The sequence below is a fragment of the Linepithema humile genome, chromosome 2, assembly GCF_040581485.1.
Source record: "Linepithema humile isolate Giens D197 chromosome 2, Lhum_UNIL_v1.0, whole genome shotgun sequence".
NCBI classification, from domain to species: Eukaryota; Metazoa; Arthropoda; class Insecta; order Hymenoptera; family Formicidae; genus Linepithema; species Linepithema humile.
In genome coordinates, this window is record NC_090129.1 from 23,914,127 (window position 1) to 23,929,909 (window position 15,783).

Genomic DNA, 15,783 nt, shown 5'->3' on the forward strand with positions numbered 1-15,783 from the left:
TTTGTGGATCTTTTGCGACAGGGTCAGCTCTGCCTTTATCGATGTGAGCTTTAAAAGAGCAATCCGTTGAAAGTTCCGAACTGTGCACACGGCGTGCGACGCATATCAGTCGTGAGAGTTTAAATTTAATTTACGTGTGACGCACCATGCACGCGCAAACTTTCAGGACGATTCCGGCGCAATCTTCTGCGTTCATTATCATAATACTGTATCATTATATTATCGCAGAAACGTTCAACATTTAATCCGCGAAACGTGTTTGCATTTTGCATTTAAATATCACTAACACTAACTAATCTGGACTGCTTTATCATAGTTTACAAAAAAACTCTTGTTCTACTGTTTTCAAAATATTTTTAATTATTTCAAAACAAGTCAAAAATAGAACTTTATACATTTGTTCTTTCAAAACTACTTTTCAGTGTAAAAATTTATTTTATCTCAAATTTTTTCAGAGATTTGCAAGAGAAAATTTCAAAAGTATTTGTGTAAAAAATACAATGACGATAACAAATATAAAAAAGCGGATGAACTAGGAAAATGATTAATCTTAAATTTAAAAATCTGTTTGAAGCTCTATATTACCAAAATAATCATAAAAAATATACATGACTAAAAAGAACTTTTTTTTATATGAATGCTTTGTACAAGTTCATTAATATTTCATAACTTGTTTAAATTTAGTTTGAAATTGTAAAACGGTAAAAAAAACAGCAGACGAAAAATAAGTACTATTGACAGTGAACAGAAATTTTCTAAAAAATAATGCGAAGATAACAATTTTTGCAGTTGACAATAGTTATAAAACACGTAGTATAAAAGTATCCAATTTTATTGTCAAGATCTACAAACAAATTTGTGAATAACGTCTTATATCTCTTATGAGTTTTCCGAAAGCTATCCTCGTATTCTATGATAAAAATTTGCGCATAGATTATCCAGAGAAAAACAAAATTTGCATAATGTAATTCACCATACAGTTAACGTTGCTTAATTTAACTACAGCGAAGAGTATATATGCTGTTGACTCTATGCGAATAATATTAAAATAATAATAATAAATAATTGTCAATGCGAGAATATATTGAGAATCTTTTCTTGTTTACACTTATAGAGAAAATAGTTATTACTCTTGTACTGATCAAAGCAAGTGGAACTAATTAATTGTATATGTTCGTTTTAAAATGTTCTATACGTGCGATATCTAAAAGTATGCGTATGCATTCCTGCAAATAATACTGAGTACATCTTTATTACAAGAAGCCTCGAACAAATCGGCTCAAAGAAAAACAATAAATCTTCCATCGTGTAGAAAAAAATTTTTGCAAAAATAAACCTTTCAGAGAGTTGTACTATCCCTTGAATTATCGACACAATTTCTTATTACTCACTGTAGAAAGAATCAGTACACAATTTACAAAACGTCCCAAGAACTACATGTGGAATCCGCTTACCACTCGGTATCGATTAAGTGAGTCCGTGTGCTGTGTTTAAAATATATAAAATTTATGAGAGCAGCACACAGATTTCAATCTCACGAGTACACTGCGCTACACTGAGATATATGTACTCCGCTTCTATCTTTTCTTCTGCGCCTCCTGTTCGTCGTCGCTATCTGACGCGCTATTTTCTTCAACATCGTCATCCAACCGTAATCTCTTAGTCTCGGGTTCTTGAAACAATTCTTCGTCGAAGTTCAAGCCTAATTCTTTGCAGCGTTTCTCGAAGTATTTGAATAACCGCATACCTGCCCTGTACACGTAACTATTTTTAACAAAGCATAGCCTCACTTCTGTCACATATATTTCTAAACTGGTTCGGAGGCCAAAGATCATTCGTATCAACAACAGCGAAGCCTGATTTGTAATATACTAAAAGTTACAGAGACAATTCGAAGTGTTTGTAAATTTTGCAAGTGAGTATGAAAAAAGCAATTCCTTCCATTGAGCAATCCATAAAATGGTTAATTAATTAATCACAATTAATCGTCTAATCTATCGCGAGTAGACTAATATTTTGCATATTTTTAATGATAATGCTTCATTTTATCTAGCTATAATTCTAAATACTACTGTAAATTTATATTCGGCATATTTCTCTATCAATCTAATCGGAATCACATCTAAATAGTTAATTAAAAAATTTGTACATATAATGAATCAAAGTTAGCATACAGATGAGAAATACCGAGAAATAACAAAGATGCCAATTATTTTATTGTTAGTAGTAATTATGTGACGTTAATTAAAAATATATGCATATAATTATTGTTAATAATATAGGTGAAACACACATAAATGAATACTGCGTATTAGTCTTATAATCTCTGGCATCCGAACTTGCATAAAACAAACAAAAATGGCGTTAATACGTACTTATACACGGAACTATGTTCCTTGTTGTACATCCTGCAATTTTCGAAAACCAACTGGCAATCACCGAAGAATTTATCCAGCGCATCGTAGTCGCCGTTACTGAGCTTAGTCTTAATCGTTCCGAAGTCCATCGGATTAGAAATGATATCGTGATAATCTGGAACCTCATCCTTCGTAACGGGCGACATGAACGGCCACGAATCTCTGTGGTGCCTAATGTCGTTCAATAAATCTTGTAATTTAATCATAGATCCTTTCACGGAATTCTTGTCTTCCTCGTGTTCGATTTCGGCAGCTCGCTTCGTCGCACGTCTCGTTTGTCTGGGTTCAGTATCATCCGATGCGCTACTATCTGCACATTCAATATTATCTTGTTTAGTTAGCGTACTACATTTTTATGTTAGCTTCAAAATTCAAGTTAGATTTACAGATACACTAAAAGAAATAATGTTTCATTGCTATAGTTAATGTTGCGTGATACGCACATGAGTTAGCAATAGCAGATTTCATTGCCAAAGCAATAAGTTGAGATGTAAATCAAGTGTTCACAGGAATGTAATGTTACACCGCTATGACTGACTATCTACTTATGACAAATCAATTTCATGATTTATGCTATACATGATTTATGATAATATCCTAAAAACTTAGATAGAACTCGAATGTAAAACTATGAAAAGTTTAGATGAACAGACCCATCATTTGTTTAACATGCGATGCTTTCAAACAAATAAAAAGACGGAAAAAAAAAGATTGGCCATGAGGATGCTATGTGTACACACAGTGAGAACAAACAGTTACAATACAGACCGTCCCAGTCTGTAGATTCTGTAGTGAGGAGGCTTTTGGCAAAGCCATGGATGCGAGAGCGTGCTGCTGCTGCGCACAGCCTCTCCTTGTCTCTTTCCCTTTCGCGCCCCCTCACTATCAACATAATTTCAACGCTAAGAAACTTTCTTATAATAATCTTATAAAGACTTTGTCTATCGCTATGTCAATCTACTGTGAGTGTAGAAATTTTGTTTAAATAATAACAGGAGAAATTCTCGCCAGTCTAGCCTTCCGTTATCATCTCTCTCTCTCTCTTCTAGTTTTCACTCTAGTCTTTACCTTTTGTAGCATTCTTTTTCTTATCCTTGCATTTAGAGCAAGACCATCTTCCTCTAGGCGCCCTCCACAGTGGCGGTTCTACGCATTCCAGATGATAACGATTTGGACATGTATCGCAGGCGATCAGTTTACCGTCACTTCTGCACGACACGCACAGGTATTCCGGTCGTATATTTCTGAAAAAATGAGAAAAGAACAAAAATAAGCAACAAAATTTTAAATCGAATCTTAATGTTACAAAACGACGACAACTTACACATCTTCCTCGCTTTCTTTATCATCGTCATCTTCTTGTTCGTTCTCGTCGTCGCTAGGAAGTACACCGCGCCTTGCGCGGTTGTGCCGCGTTTCTTTGGTCAATATTCCTTCGTCCTCGATTTCATCCTCAAATCTTTTCCGCTTTTCAGTTTTTTCCTTCGGTTTTATCTCCGGCGGTTTGCACGCTGTGCAGAACCAATCTCCCGCTGGTACAGCCTGCAAATAAACGAAATGCTAGATCAATCGACCACCGTCGCGTGTTAAGCGACTCTTAGCACGGCGAAGATATTAATTACAGTAAGCTTCGGCTTCAGACAATAAAGATGATGTCCTCTGTTGCATCCGTCGCAAAGCAGCATGTTCTCCGCGTCTCTGCGCCTTCGACATATGCGACACTGTGCGTTCAATGCACTTTTGTACCATGCCACACTATTGTGCAAAGTGCTCAAATGAACGAACAACTGCGACCAACTTGTCGATGCTAGAAGCGATTGCTCCCATCTCTCTCGTGCCTCCTCGCCCGACCATTTCTTATCCTTCTGATCGGGCCCCAATGGTCTCTGCAGATATCTCTGTTCTATAGCAAGGGACAATTGCAGAATAGCACAAGCCATCTGTTTGATAGTTGCCTGCTGCTTTTGCTCTGGCAACATTTCGTCTTCACCGGGCAGACCTAAGTACATTCCTGGATCCTTGTAAGTCTTTATGCTAATACTGCCGACTTCGGAGTCTGGGGTGCCGGGTCTACTATGCTTGGACTCGCTCTTTATCTTGTCCGTTATAATATTAGCGGCTGTGTCTATATCGATCTCAGTACCGGCAGATATCAATTTGTCGCATTGTTTGTCGTAACTTCTCTTATTGATCGCGTCTCTCCAGGTCGCGCGATCGGTAATCTTCAAGTGTCCCAAACAACCAGCGTTGATCTTATCTTCGAAGTCCAGAATATGATCTCTCAGAGTCATTTCCATCACTTCGTCGATCGGCATGCCGGGAGGAAAGTTCAAGTTTGCATTCTCGTATTTGTTCTTCTTATTTGTCTTATTTTGCGCTTTACTGGAATCTGGAAACTATGCGCGAATACCCACTTATTTTTCGCTCTTTGACGTGTAATTATAGAAAATTTGTGTACAAGTAAGATATATAAAGTTAAACATAAAAAATATCTACTTACAACATCGGGATTTAATTTGTGGTTAGGGCATTCATTGATAACAAGGAGCAAGCTGTCCATCTCTTGTACGAGATTGTTTCTAAGTTCGCTTTCCCTGATGCCCCTTGTGCTTAAACTGTTTATTAATGCTTGAATATCCTCTTGGTTTCCGTAAAAACTCCATCTAATTGTTGATCTCTCGCAATGAACAGGGCAGTCTTTATCTCCCGTACACAATAGCAAGTTCCTTTTAATGTTCATGAGATCCTGCTTAAATTCTTTTCGAGGACTTGTTTCCTTTCGTGGTGATTTGACGCCATTTTTATCCGAAGACAGAAGTTTCTTGGGCGATTTTTTTGATTTTTTGAAACTGTTTTCCTTGTCGCTAAACTCGTCCTCAAATTTATTTTTTAGATATGCATATGTTGCCTCCTTATCTTGCAACTCTGGATGGTGCGGAGTGCCCTCTGGAAGACAGTTTCCAGGCCAGCGTTCATCATTTTCTACAAATACTCCTATAACAAACAAGATCGAGATTGATCAATGACAATTTTTACGTAAAAAATTGGATATTGCATATTAATATATTAACATTATAAATATTTTTAAAAATCTTGCAAAAATAATATCAAACAACTTGCACGAACTAAAAATGAAAAATTTCATACACAAGCTTTTAACTTTTTCATCACTATACTCTTATAAAAATATTATATTCAATAAATTTCAATAGTGTATTTAATATTTGTATGTATGCATACGATTGTGGACTTTAATTTCATAAAAAAAATACTTACAAATGTGTTGCCTAATGTCACAAATTCATACAAATATTTTTAAAATCAGAAAATTATTTAAAATGGAAAAAGATGACAAATAATTTAACGTTTCAGAGAAAATCAGTATAATATTAAATTTATTATAAAATCTATATATTCGATTAGAGCTATAAAATCAAGATATGAAATATAATGCAGAAAAAAATACAAATTTCTCATTTCCAATTGTGAGCATTTAACATTTTTTAAAAATAAGAATGTAATAAAAGCACCTGGTATCGATGTAAATCTCCAATATCTACGGTGAGCTCTATCTGCGCCCAAATAGAGCATCATTGTGTCATCCTTTACAGCTTGCTGCAGCTCCTTTAGCTTGTTTTCATATTCTTCTCTTTTCCTTTCTTCGTCATTACCACGCGTGATCTTTTTCGGCTTTGGCTCCTCTTCTTCGACTTTTCCTTCCTTCTCACGCTCCCGCATTTTTTCTTTTTCTTCCTTCTCCTTCTTCTGTTCAGCAATCATAAACAGCTTCAATTCTCTCTTTGCTTGATGTAATTTATCATACCGCTCCTCAATTGCGTCACGTATCGAGGCAAATGTAAGTAACTGATTGATTAGACATATGACAATCTTTATTTTGTCATCCAAATTAAGCTCGCAAACATTTCGGTGTCCCAAGAATCGTAACATGTAACTCTCATTTGTTCTTAAAAGAAGCGCTGGCTCATCAATGTTTGTATAGCCACCTATAACGGATAATTATATTTATATAAAACATATTTAATATTAAAATAAATTAATATTATATCATAATTAAAATTATATCACACCTTTCTGAGAATATCGCCATTTAGAAGCGGCTTCACTTATACGTCCTCCAGAGCTTAAAAGATGTTGCCTTAAAATTTCACTGAGGGTTACGTGATCTAACGTAAGTTCTGATAACTTGCATCCCTGATAAGTCGCGCACCATCTAGAAGCCATCGTAGCGAGTTTGATAGCTTTTGTCATTGATGATGCATCTTCGTAACGACTAATGTCATCCAGCGAAGTAGATGTTTCTGCATTAACTTCATTGTCCTCTCCCGCTTGATATTTAAATACATTTGATAATAGCAGTTGTAAAAGATCACTCCAAGGACCGGATGCTTCTTCGGTTAATAACGCCTTTTCCAATAATTCTAAATTGAACCCTCCCGGAAAATACACAGACACTTCCAATTCTTCGTTAAAAAATTGAAGAAATTCCGATATCATAGCAAAATCTCCAAATTTCTCATTTGGTATGCTGCATTTAATAACGGTGGGCTCAGGAATGAGGCATAGATCTTCGCACTCGAGATCTTCTCTTGGTTTGTTCCATTGTCTCACGTATGCAGCCAAAGCCGCCAACTTCTGCTTTTTCTCCTTTTTATGCTCACTGTTCAGCGCCCTTTCTTCTTTACGCTTTGCTTTCTCCTCCAAAGCTTTCGCTTTAAGTTCTTCTCTATGCTTGCCATTCATTCTATTAATAAAAAGTTAAAAATATTTTTTTTAAATGTTAAACAAAAAATTGATAAAATCTTTATTCGAATAGATCTCACCTCGGTTTTCGATATTTCTTCGCCGCACTAGTGTTATTAACTTTTCCACTCTCGTTAACTTTTTTCAGAGGATCCATTTTCTCAAGTGATTTCTGCTTCGACACACCTGAAGTGAGATATTTGTCTATGGATTCCTGCTTATGTTTGACAGATTTTTTTACACGCACTGTAAAATCTGGCAATGTTCCAGCAAATATGGTGTCAAAACGTACTTTGCTAATTCCATACTTTTCCAAAACGTTTTCCTATAACATATGAAATAAGAATTAACGTTGTAAGAGCATTTAAATATTTTTAGGCAATCGTTGAATTCTGTACTGACTTTAACAATCCATATACCGCTACTATTTTGTTCACAAAGTTGACGAAGAAATATCTTGTTACGTTCTCTGCTGTAATGCTGCTTTCGTCGTCTGACCTGAGATGCTTCTACTATCATAATCTCACTGATATCAGTATCTCCAGAATCCAATTGTTCTACTTCGTAGCGAAATAATTTTGCCGGTGGATGGTAATAATGTTCTTGTAGACTTCTAAAAATAATTATAGAGTTGAATTCATGTGTAAAATAATGAATATAATATATAATAAATAAAATAAAATAATAAAATTAATTTATTTACCTGCCATTTTCATTCATGTATGCCTTAATTTGCTGTTCTGTGGGTATAATGACTTGAAGAACATGACAGTTACACCAAGAATCTTCTGTAAAACTAGCCTCTACCATTTCTCCTACAAAATAGCGATCTCTTGCAAATTGATAAACATCTTCAATCATCTCATTAAAAGAGGACCTAAATGTTTTACTAGCAAGGTATAGTATAGGAATTCTCAGCTGAAAAATGTTAAATGTTTTATAAAAGCATGTCCATCTGTGAATATATTCAATACAGATTGTGCAAAACTATACTGTACCTCCATTGGAAATTCCTTTAAACTCCTTTTTGCATTCTCTTCGCATTGTAAAGCTTCCTCAAATGTCATATTAGTCCTACCTGTGATACTGCACGACCATATAAGTGAGTTACACAAGATAATTCGCTCACAAAATTCACTGTAATATACAAAACATTTGTTACACAAGTAATCAAATTTACCATGTATATAAAATAATTTATATATATATATATATATATATTCATTTACTTTACTTTTTATTATTTTACTAAATGTTTACACTGCCATGCCTTTAGAAAAAAATTAAAGAAATAAAAAATTAAAAAAGAGAATTAAATTCTATTTAATAAATGAAATAATTCTTGCTTTAATTTCTTGAGTAAAATTAAACTTATCTTCATTAATCAAATTTTTTAGTAATCTATAGATAAAGTTAATTGTTGACACATTTTAAACTGTTTAGTAATTTTTGCAACAAGACTGCGAATTTCTATGCCATCCAATTAGCTGATAATTGGCATATTTTTCACACAGCAATATATGTAAAGCAAGCTTGCAGCTATAATAAACAATTACATCTAATTATAATCACTATACAACATGAAGCACCGCTATACAAGTAATAAATAAGAATGACTGACGATTCAACAGGATTGATTCGCGGCATCTCGTTGTCGCGGACTTACTTGTAATTCTTGAATATCTCGTTCGTAACCTCGCAATGATACACTTCGTCGTCATCCCGAAAGTCTGACGAAACGTGAAGCCGCTGAAACGGCTGTTTGCGTAGTAGTGGCATTTCGACGGTGACACTGACAATGACAACCGTTACAACGACAACGGTTCCTTTTCGCAATGCGTTGCGTGAACTCGATACCGCAAACGGTGAAACAAACGCCCGCGAACGGCGAACGTTGCTCTTACGCGCGACACTTCGTGCAAGCCAAATGGCACGCACGATTATACGTACGTATAGCTCTCAATTGTGGGAATACACGCTAGGCCAGCACCGGGAAGGAAATTTAACGTCGAGCCGCGAGAAGACACGGCGACGCTAATCGGCGATTCAGTATCATCGCCCAATCCTGCCCGTTGTGGTGATCTCATAACAAAGCGCGACTTTACACGGCCGCTGACCGTCGTGGCTATGCACGCAACGGTAACGGCGTATATGCTAGTATATGCACCCTCCACACACCTGGCAGCCGTGTACCGCACGAACGGAAGCCAGCGGCGTGCAAACCGCGACCGCTGTTACCAACTTGACGAAATTCGCGCGCGAATCGGTATCGCAGACGCATACACGTACTTACCTGATTTGCACGGGCGATTGAAGAGCCTATCGATAAAAGTTTGCGCAACAATCAAGATAAATGTCCCAGTAATCGGATGTCAAATGTTAATTAAAAAAAAAAAAAAAAAAACGCGGGCGATTAACCGTGTCGCGCGCTTTATCACTGTTGGCACCGTGTATCCGGTGTTGTGAAAGCGGCTAAATTTGGCGGGAAAAAACACGTTGGTTTTTTTAAAGAGTTCGCAGATATTTGCCGAAAACTAACATTTATTGACTATAGGTATTATTATAAATTATTTTATGTGATATGTTGGATTATAATAGCAGAGTTTTTGATAATATCTGAGAACAATCATAGAATTTTTAGCGCATTTGTACGTCAAGTAATGCGCTGCTTAAAAATAGAGATAACGACATCTCTTGTTAATCGAGTGAAATTTTTAGCGATTGGTGCACTGCATAATCGACATTGTTATAAAAGGTTTCAAATCGCAGATAGAGTCCCTAGAAATACAAATCTAGACAGATTGGTCCTATTTTTCATTGGACGTGCAACGCACAATGGCGGAACCAATTGCTGCGCATCATGCACAAAACCATAGACATAGAAATAAGGAGACAGAGCATAAAATCTTACTTTTGGCGAGGAGAGTGAAGTCAGTTCCGCAGGGAATATGTCACGTGATACTTTGGTGCCGCATTGGTGATTGGTTGTAGCATAAATGCGCAAAATTTAAAAATAAAACAGATAATTTGTTTACAATTATAAATATGACAAAATATTTTGAATAAAATAAAAAAACACAATATTTTATTTATAAATCAACATGCTAAAATGTTAATAATATACATATCATTGAGATATTAGAATTAAACAACTAAAAGTTATTAAATAATTTAAATCTATAGATATCAAAAATCTTTATTAATTTGTATATTTGAATATATTTTATTTGACAACAACGCAATAAATTTATAACAAAATTTTTCTTTTATCAATTTTATTGTTTATTATACGTACATTTATATAAATAATTTCGTAATATTTGTAGTTGTTCCGTTTCCGATAGATTGTTTTTTTTGAGTAAATCAAGAATTGCCTTCAAAGAGATAATCCATGATTTGCTTCGTCGAACCTTCTGTTGCAAAACTTTGATCTTTTTTAAATAAAACTTGTTTTTATCCTGCAGTTTTTTATAAAGATATACTTTCTCAAGAGAGTCATCTTCTCTCTGTGGAGACATACTTGTTGACTGATCTACAACTAAAAAATTTCAAATAATTTGTAAAACATTTTAATTTTAGAAAAAATGTATATATTAAAATTGTATATGTTATTAAAAGTAAAATAGTATAATATTAAAAATAAAATTGTATATATTATTAAATAAAGTTAAATATTTCTTACAATGACTGCTTCCAGAGATAGGAGATGTAGCTCTATCTATTTTAGAAGTTGTATAAAAATTTTTTGAAACATGTGCAACCACATTTCCTACTGCATCTACTGCAACGTGTTCTAAACAAGTAAACAAAAGATGTATGTATAAAGCGATAAACAAGTCAAACTACATAATCTTGTAAATCATATAATAAATCAGAATGGGGAAAGTTACTTTATAAAAGTAATGTTATATATATATATATATATATATATATATATATATATATATATATATATATATATATATTACTAACGCGTTATTACAAAAAGTAAAATAAAAAAGTAACTTATAATAGGAAACTTATAATAAGAACAGCACTACAAAGGTGTCATTTCCCAATTTTGATAATAATATTATTTGATACCTGTGTTCGGTAGTGTATTTGGTCGAAGTCTTTTCGTATTAGATGACAAATCAAAAGCATCTTTGCTAAAATGTGCGGAGCAAATTCTAGCTCCAGGTGGAACTGACTCCATATTTAGCTTTAAGATGTCCAACCATAACATTTTTAATTTTTCATTCTTTGGAAATCTATTGAAAAAGTTATATTACATGTGTAATTTATATTATTTCTCTCATTTTGATATAATCTTAATACATGTAAATAGAACATAATTTTTTACCTGTGATATGATATATTATTATTTTTCTTATTTTCTCCTAAAATCGGACGACTTGCCGTCCGATTTTTGCAATTTGTTACAATACACAGTGGCATTGTGGTTTGTGATTCCTATGTTGCACTGTGATTTTAGGTTATTTTTATTAGGTCAAAATAAAATATTACGCTTGCGCAAACTTTACCCAATCGTCAATGCGGCACCAAAGTACCATGTGACCGTAGTCCTCGCTCCCCGAAAGCGACTTCACCCCCCGCGGCTTACACTCCATCTCCTTATTCCTATGTCTATGCACGAAACGGAACGCACCCTTCTATATATCGGCCAGACCCCGTAGTCTGTGGTCTGGATTCCTATTCTAGTGACTCTAAACGCAGGAAATGTACAGCGCTGTAGCGTCTACTACCCATATTATTCACGTACTATTTTATTTCCGCTGTATATCCAGGCTGTGTTCCGAAATTTACTGCCGGCACTGAAAATCTATAGTTTACGTTACGTGTATTGTAGATTTTCAGTACAGGCAGTGAATTTCGGAACGCAGCCCTAGTACGCTTCCATACGTTACGCTCGTTACGCACATGGATAAATTTGATAAACGTGGTACGGAGAGATTAGGATCTTAAAGTGATTAAAATATAAAAAATGGTAAGTATATATGATAATTTCTAAATCATATAACAGTTAGACAAATTATTCATTATAATATCTAAATTTTTCTACTTAATATGATTAAAACAATGTATCATACACTACGTGAGCGTGGCATTTTTATCCTATAAAATCTAGAATTTTTACTCTATAAAATCATGCTTCAATGTTATAATTGCTATAAACTTGTGATATTGTGTAATTCTTATATTGTAGCTATTGATAAATAAATAAATAAATAGTTATCATGTACTTTATAGGTGACTGTTATCAGTTGTGATGTTAACCTCTCATCAAAATGAATGGATTCATGATACATGATAATTTATTTATTTATTTATTTATCAAGTTGCAATATAAGAGTCACACAATATTATAAGATATAATACATGCAAACATAAACATAATAGAACACATTTAAGTAAAATAAAATATAAATATAAACATAGATAATCATGTAATATGAGAAAGAAAAGAGATAATAACAATGCTAAAAAAATAAAAATAAAATAATAATAGAATAGGATTATTGTATCAGTATTAAATTATAGCAATTATAACATTGAAGCATAATTTTATAGAGTAGAAATTCTAGAGAATTAAATTTACATGTAAAACAAGTACAAAAAAATCAATATCACAAAGTATTCATAGAAAACTATATGAAACAATATAAGTAATACTATTTGCTTGCTTTACAGTCGAAACTCTTTATTCTGTATGAGCATGCCGTTGGATATGCTGTATTCCAAGTTAAACAGTTTGAAGAGATTGGAATGATGTTGCCTCAGGTGGAGGCGTCGGTAACGGAACTGTCACGTTTCCGTTCGATCGTAAATCTGGTTGGATTTTCACCCTTCAAAACAGCATTATCTGCCCTGGAAAATATCAACAGTATTTCTGAAGGAATCGTCACAGAAGATCTGAAGATTTTCTTAGATGGTTGCATACCAGAATCCACTAAACAGCATCCTGTTACTCTGGGTGTTGCGGATCCCAAACTCGGTTCCCATATCACTGAAACCTTGGGAATAAAATGCGAACTTGGCAATGCCGTTTTTGAAATTCTTCGAGGAATAAGACTTCACTTTCCTAATTTAGTGAAAGGCTTGACTCCTCAGAATGCAGCAGTTGCACAGTTAGGTCTTGGACATAGTTATTCAAGAGCCAAGGTTAAATTCAACGTGAATCGAGTGGATAACATGATTATCCAGAGCATATCCTTATTGGACCAATTGGACAAGGACATCAACACGTTCAGCATGCGTATAAGGTATGCGTAGTATACTTTTTGATTACATTGCAAATAAATAGACTTGAAAATAACTTTAGTTTTTGTTCTGATTGCAGAGAATGGTACGGATATCACTTTCCAGAACTCGCGAAGATAGTTCCCGAAAATTATACATACGCAAAAGTGGCACGAGTGATAAAAAATAGAAAAGAATTGATAGATGACAAAATCACAACATTGGAAGAAATAGTTATGGATAGTGCTAGAGCTCAAGCCATCATTGACGCAGCTAAGTCTTCTATGGGAATGGACATAAGTCCGGTTGATTTAATGAACGTTGAAATCTTCGCTGAACGCGTTGTCGGATTAGTGGAGTACAGAAAGAAGATGGCCAAATATTTAACGTCGAAAATGGCGGGAATAGCACCAAACTTGGCTACTTTAATTGGAGATCAAGTTGGCGCCAGATTGATAGCGCACGCTGGATCATTAACTAATTTGGCAAAGGCTCCGGCATCTACTGTTCAGATATTGGGAGCGGAAAAAGCTTTGTTCAGAGCATTAAAAAGCCGTGGAAAATCAAATACTCCGAAATATGGACTTCTATTTCACTCTACATTTATTGGCCGTGCTGGTACAAAAAATAAAGGTAGAATTGCAAGATATCTGGCCAATAAATGCTCCATTGCTTCCAGAATCGATTGTTTTGCCGAAACACCTGTGAAAATATTCGGTGAAAAATTACGGCAACAAGTAGAAGATAGATTGACCTTTTATACAACTGGCAAAGAACCCAAAAAAAATGTAGACGTAATGAGAGAGGCCGTAGAGGAAACAGCAAAAATGTTACAAAATATGCAACAGGAAAAAGAAGCAAAGAAGAAAAAGAGAAAGAAAGAGGTGATCGAAAACGGCACTGAAAATGGCGCTGAAAATGGCGCTGAAAATGATCATCATGAAAAGAAGAAAAAGAAGAAGAAGAAATCGAAAGAGGACGCTTAAATATTATTTAGATTATATCATCATTTATATTATATCATGTCCGTCAATATATCGAAAAAGTAGCAAATCGTGAGAACACAAAATTTCTTTTACCAATATAATATTGTTTTCTATAATACATACATAAAATTATTGACAATTACAAACATTTTTTAAATGATTGACAATTTATCATCTAGCATTTATGTATGTATTATAAAAAAACGATATTAAATAAAAGAAATTTTATGTTCTCACGATTTGCTACTTTTTCAATATTGATGGACATCATACAGGAGAAGAGAGGTAATTGTAATAAAATAAAAAATAAATAAAAATATGCAGCGTTAATAAAAGTATTCAGTATTCAGTTAACACCAGCACCAATTAGCATTTAATAATGATAAGTTTGTAAAGTAAGTATAAATATTTAAACAATAATTACAATAAAATTACTGAATCTAGCGAAATCTCAGAGTGTCAAAAATCGACGATTCAGCTGTTTTAAATATAAGCAATGTATTACTGCTATGATTCATATTGGAGGACTAATCGTTTGTTGAATATAAATTTCACGCGAAATTGAATGTAACATTATATCGGACTTACGCGCGATTAATATTGTGATATGTATAGTGCAATATGTATTTCCAGATATTTATTACATTTAAGTTATTTGTAATGATAATATAAATATCTGATGTTTAATTTCCAAATTTTCTTTATAACACTTAAAAATAATTCAACTTGCAAGAGTCAACACTTAAAGATCAAATATATAAGATGAAAAACTTAAAAATTTACAACAGTACATCCGTTCTAATATCATAAACAATATTATCGCGCGTAAATAATACAGAAATGCAATACAATCTCAAATTTAATTTCTTTTTTTTAACAAGAAACAATTTGTCTCGAGCAAGATATTGCAAAATTCGCAAACTACAAGGAAACTAATAGGTGCGTTTTTGCAATTTGTGTTTACTTCGAGTTTTACAAAGGGTTTTATAACACTAAACTGTACATACACCCCCGTAATAACACTTTGTTACATTAATAATCGGCTGATGATTCTTTATGCGTTGAATTGACTAAAATGATTTTTCTCTCTTTATATTTGTACAATACATTTTCATATTTGAAAAATATATCCTTGCCTATGTGTTCATCATCTTGCCTCATATAAAATGCTCAAATAATGGAAAATGTAAAGGATCGTTCGCCTTTACATAATTCAGTCTCTGGTACTCGCATGAAAGCTCTTCTCTTCAGAGCAAAAACAAGAGCTAAAACAATTAGATAACTATTCGACATGATACTTTTTTCTTTTCTGCGGAATTACAGAATGGCTTCTATTAATATCAATTGCTTCTGAAATTTTTAATCTCGTTATATTAATG

General features: G+C 33.8%; 2 protein-coding genes and 1 long non-coding RNA gene across 6 annotated transcripts; 1 reads left to right on the plus strand and 2 right to left on the minus strand.

Annotated features, from left to right (window-relative positions):
* Positions 1–816: 816 nt before the first annotated feature.
* On the minus strand, positions 817–9,590 carry Acf (ATP-dependent chromatin assembly factor large subunit). 4 transcript variants are annotated; one of them, XM_067350275.1, is made up of 14 exons: positions 8,845–9,590; positions 8,177–8,315; positions 7,882–8,096; positions 7,581–7,788; positions 7,259–7,503; positions 6,506–7,179; positions 5,948–6,421; positions 4,918–5,411; positions 4,040–4,813; positions 3,742–3,959; positions 3,486–3,661; positions 3,186–3,299; positions 2,376–2,727; positions 817–1,764 (listed from the first exon to the last, which is right to left on the minus strand). In XM_067350275.1, the coding sequence occupies exons 1-14, from the start codon at positions 8,955–8,957 to the stop codon at positions 1,578–1,580; spliced, it is 4,383 nt and encodes a 1,460-aa protein (XP_067206376.1). In that variant the 5' UTR covers positions 8,958–9,590; the 3' UTR covers positions 817–1,577. The 4 variants fall into 4 exon arrangements, with proteins under 4 accessions (XP_067206376.1, XP_012215389.1, XP_012215388.1 ...); XM_012359966.2 differs by having other exon boundaries at positions 817–1,752; positions 7,581–7,791; positions 8,845–9,589; XM_012359965.2 differs by having other exon boundaries at positions 7,581–7,791; positions 8,845–9,588.
* An 846-nt stretch (positions 9,591–10,436) lies between these two features.
* Positions 10,437–11,679, minus strand: LOC105667733 (uncharacterized). Its single transcript, XR_010888716.1, has 4 exons — positions 11,521–11,679; positions 11,262–11,428; positions 10,861–10,971; positions 10,437–10,716 (listed from the first exon to the last, which is right to left on the minus strand). It is a non-coding gene; the product is annotated as an uncharacterized lncRNA (long non-coding RNA).
* A 307-nt stretch (positions 11,680–11,986) lies between these two features.
* Nop56 (Nop56 ribonucleoprotein) lies at positions 11,987–15,531 on the plus strand. The gene is made up of 3 exons (XM_012359682.2): positions 11,987–12,165; positions 12,870–13,441; positions 13,519–15,531. The coding sequence occupies exons 1-3, from the start codon at positions 12,163–12,165 to the stop codon at positions 14,402–14,404; spliced, it is 1,461 nt and encodes a 486-aa protein (XP_012215105.1). The 5' UTR covers positions 11,987–12,162; the 3' UTR covers positions 14,405–15,531.
* The last annotated feature ends 252 nt before the right edge of the window (positions 15,532–15,783 follow it).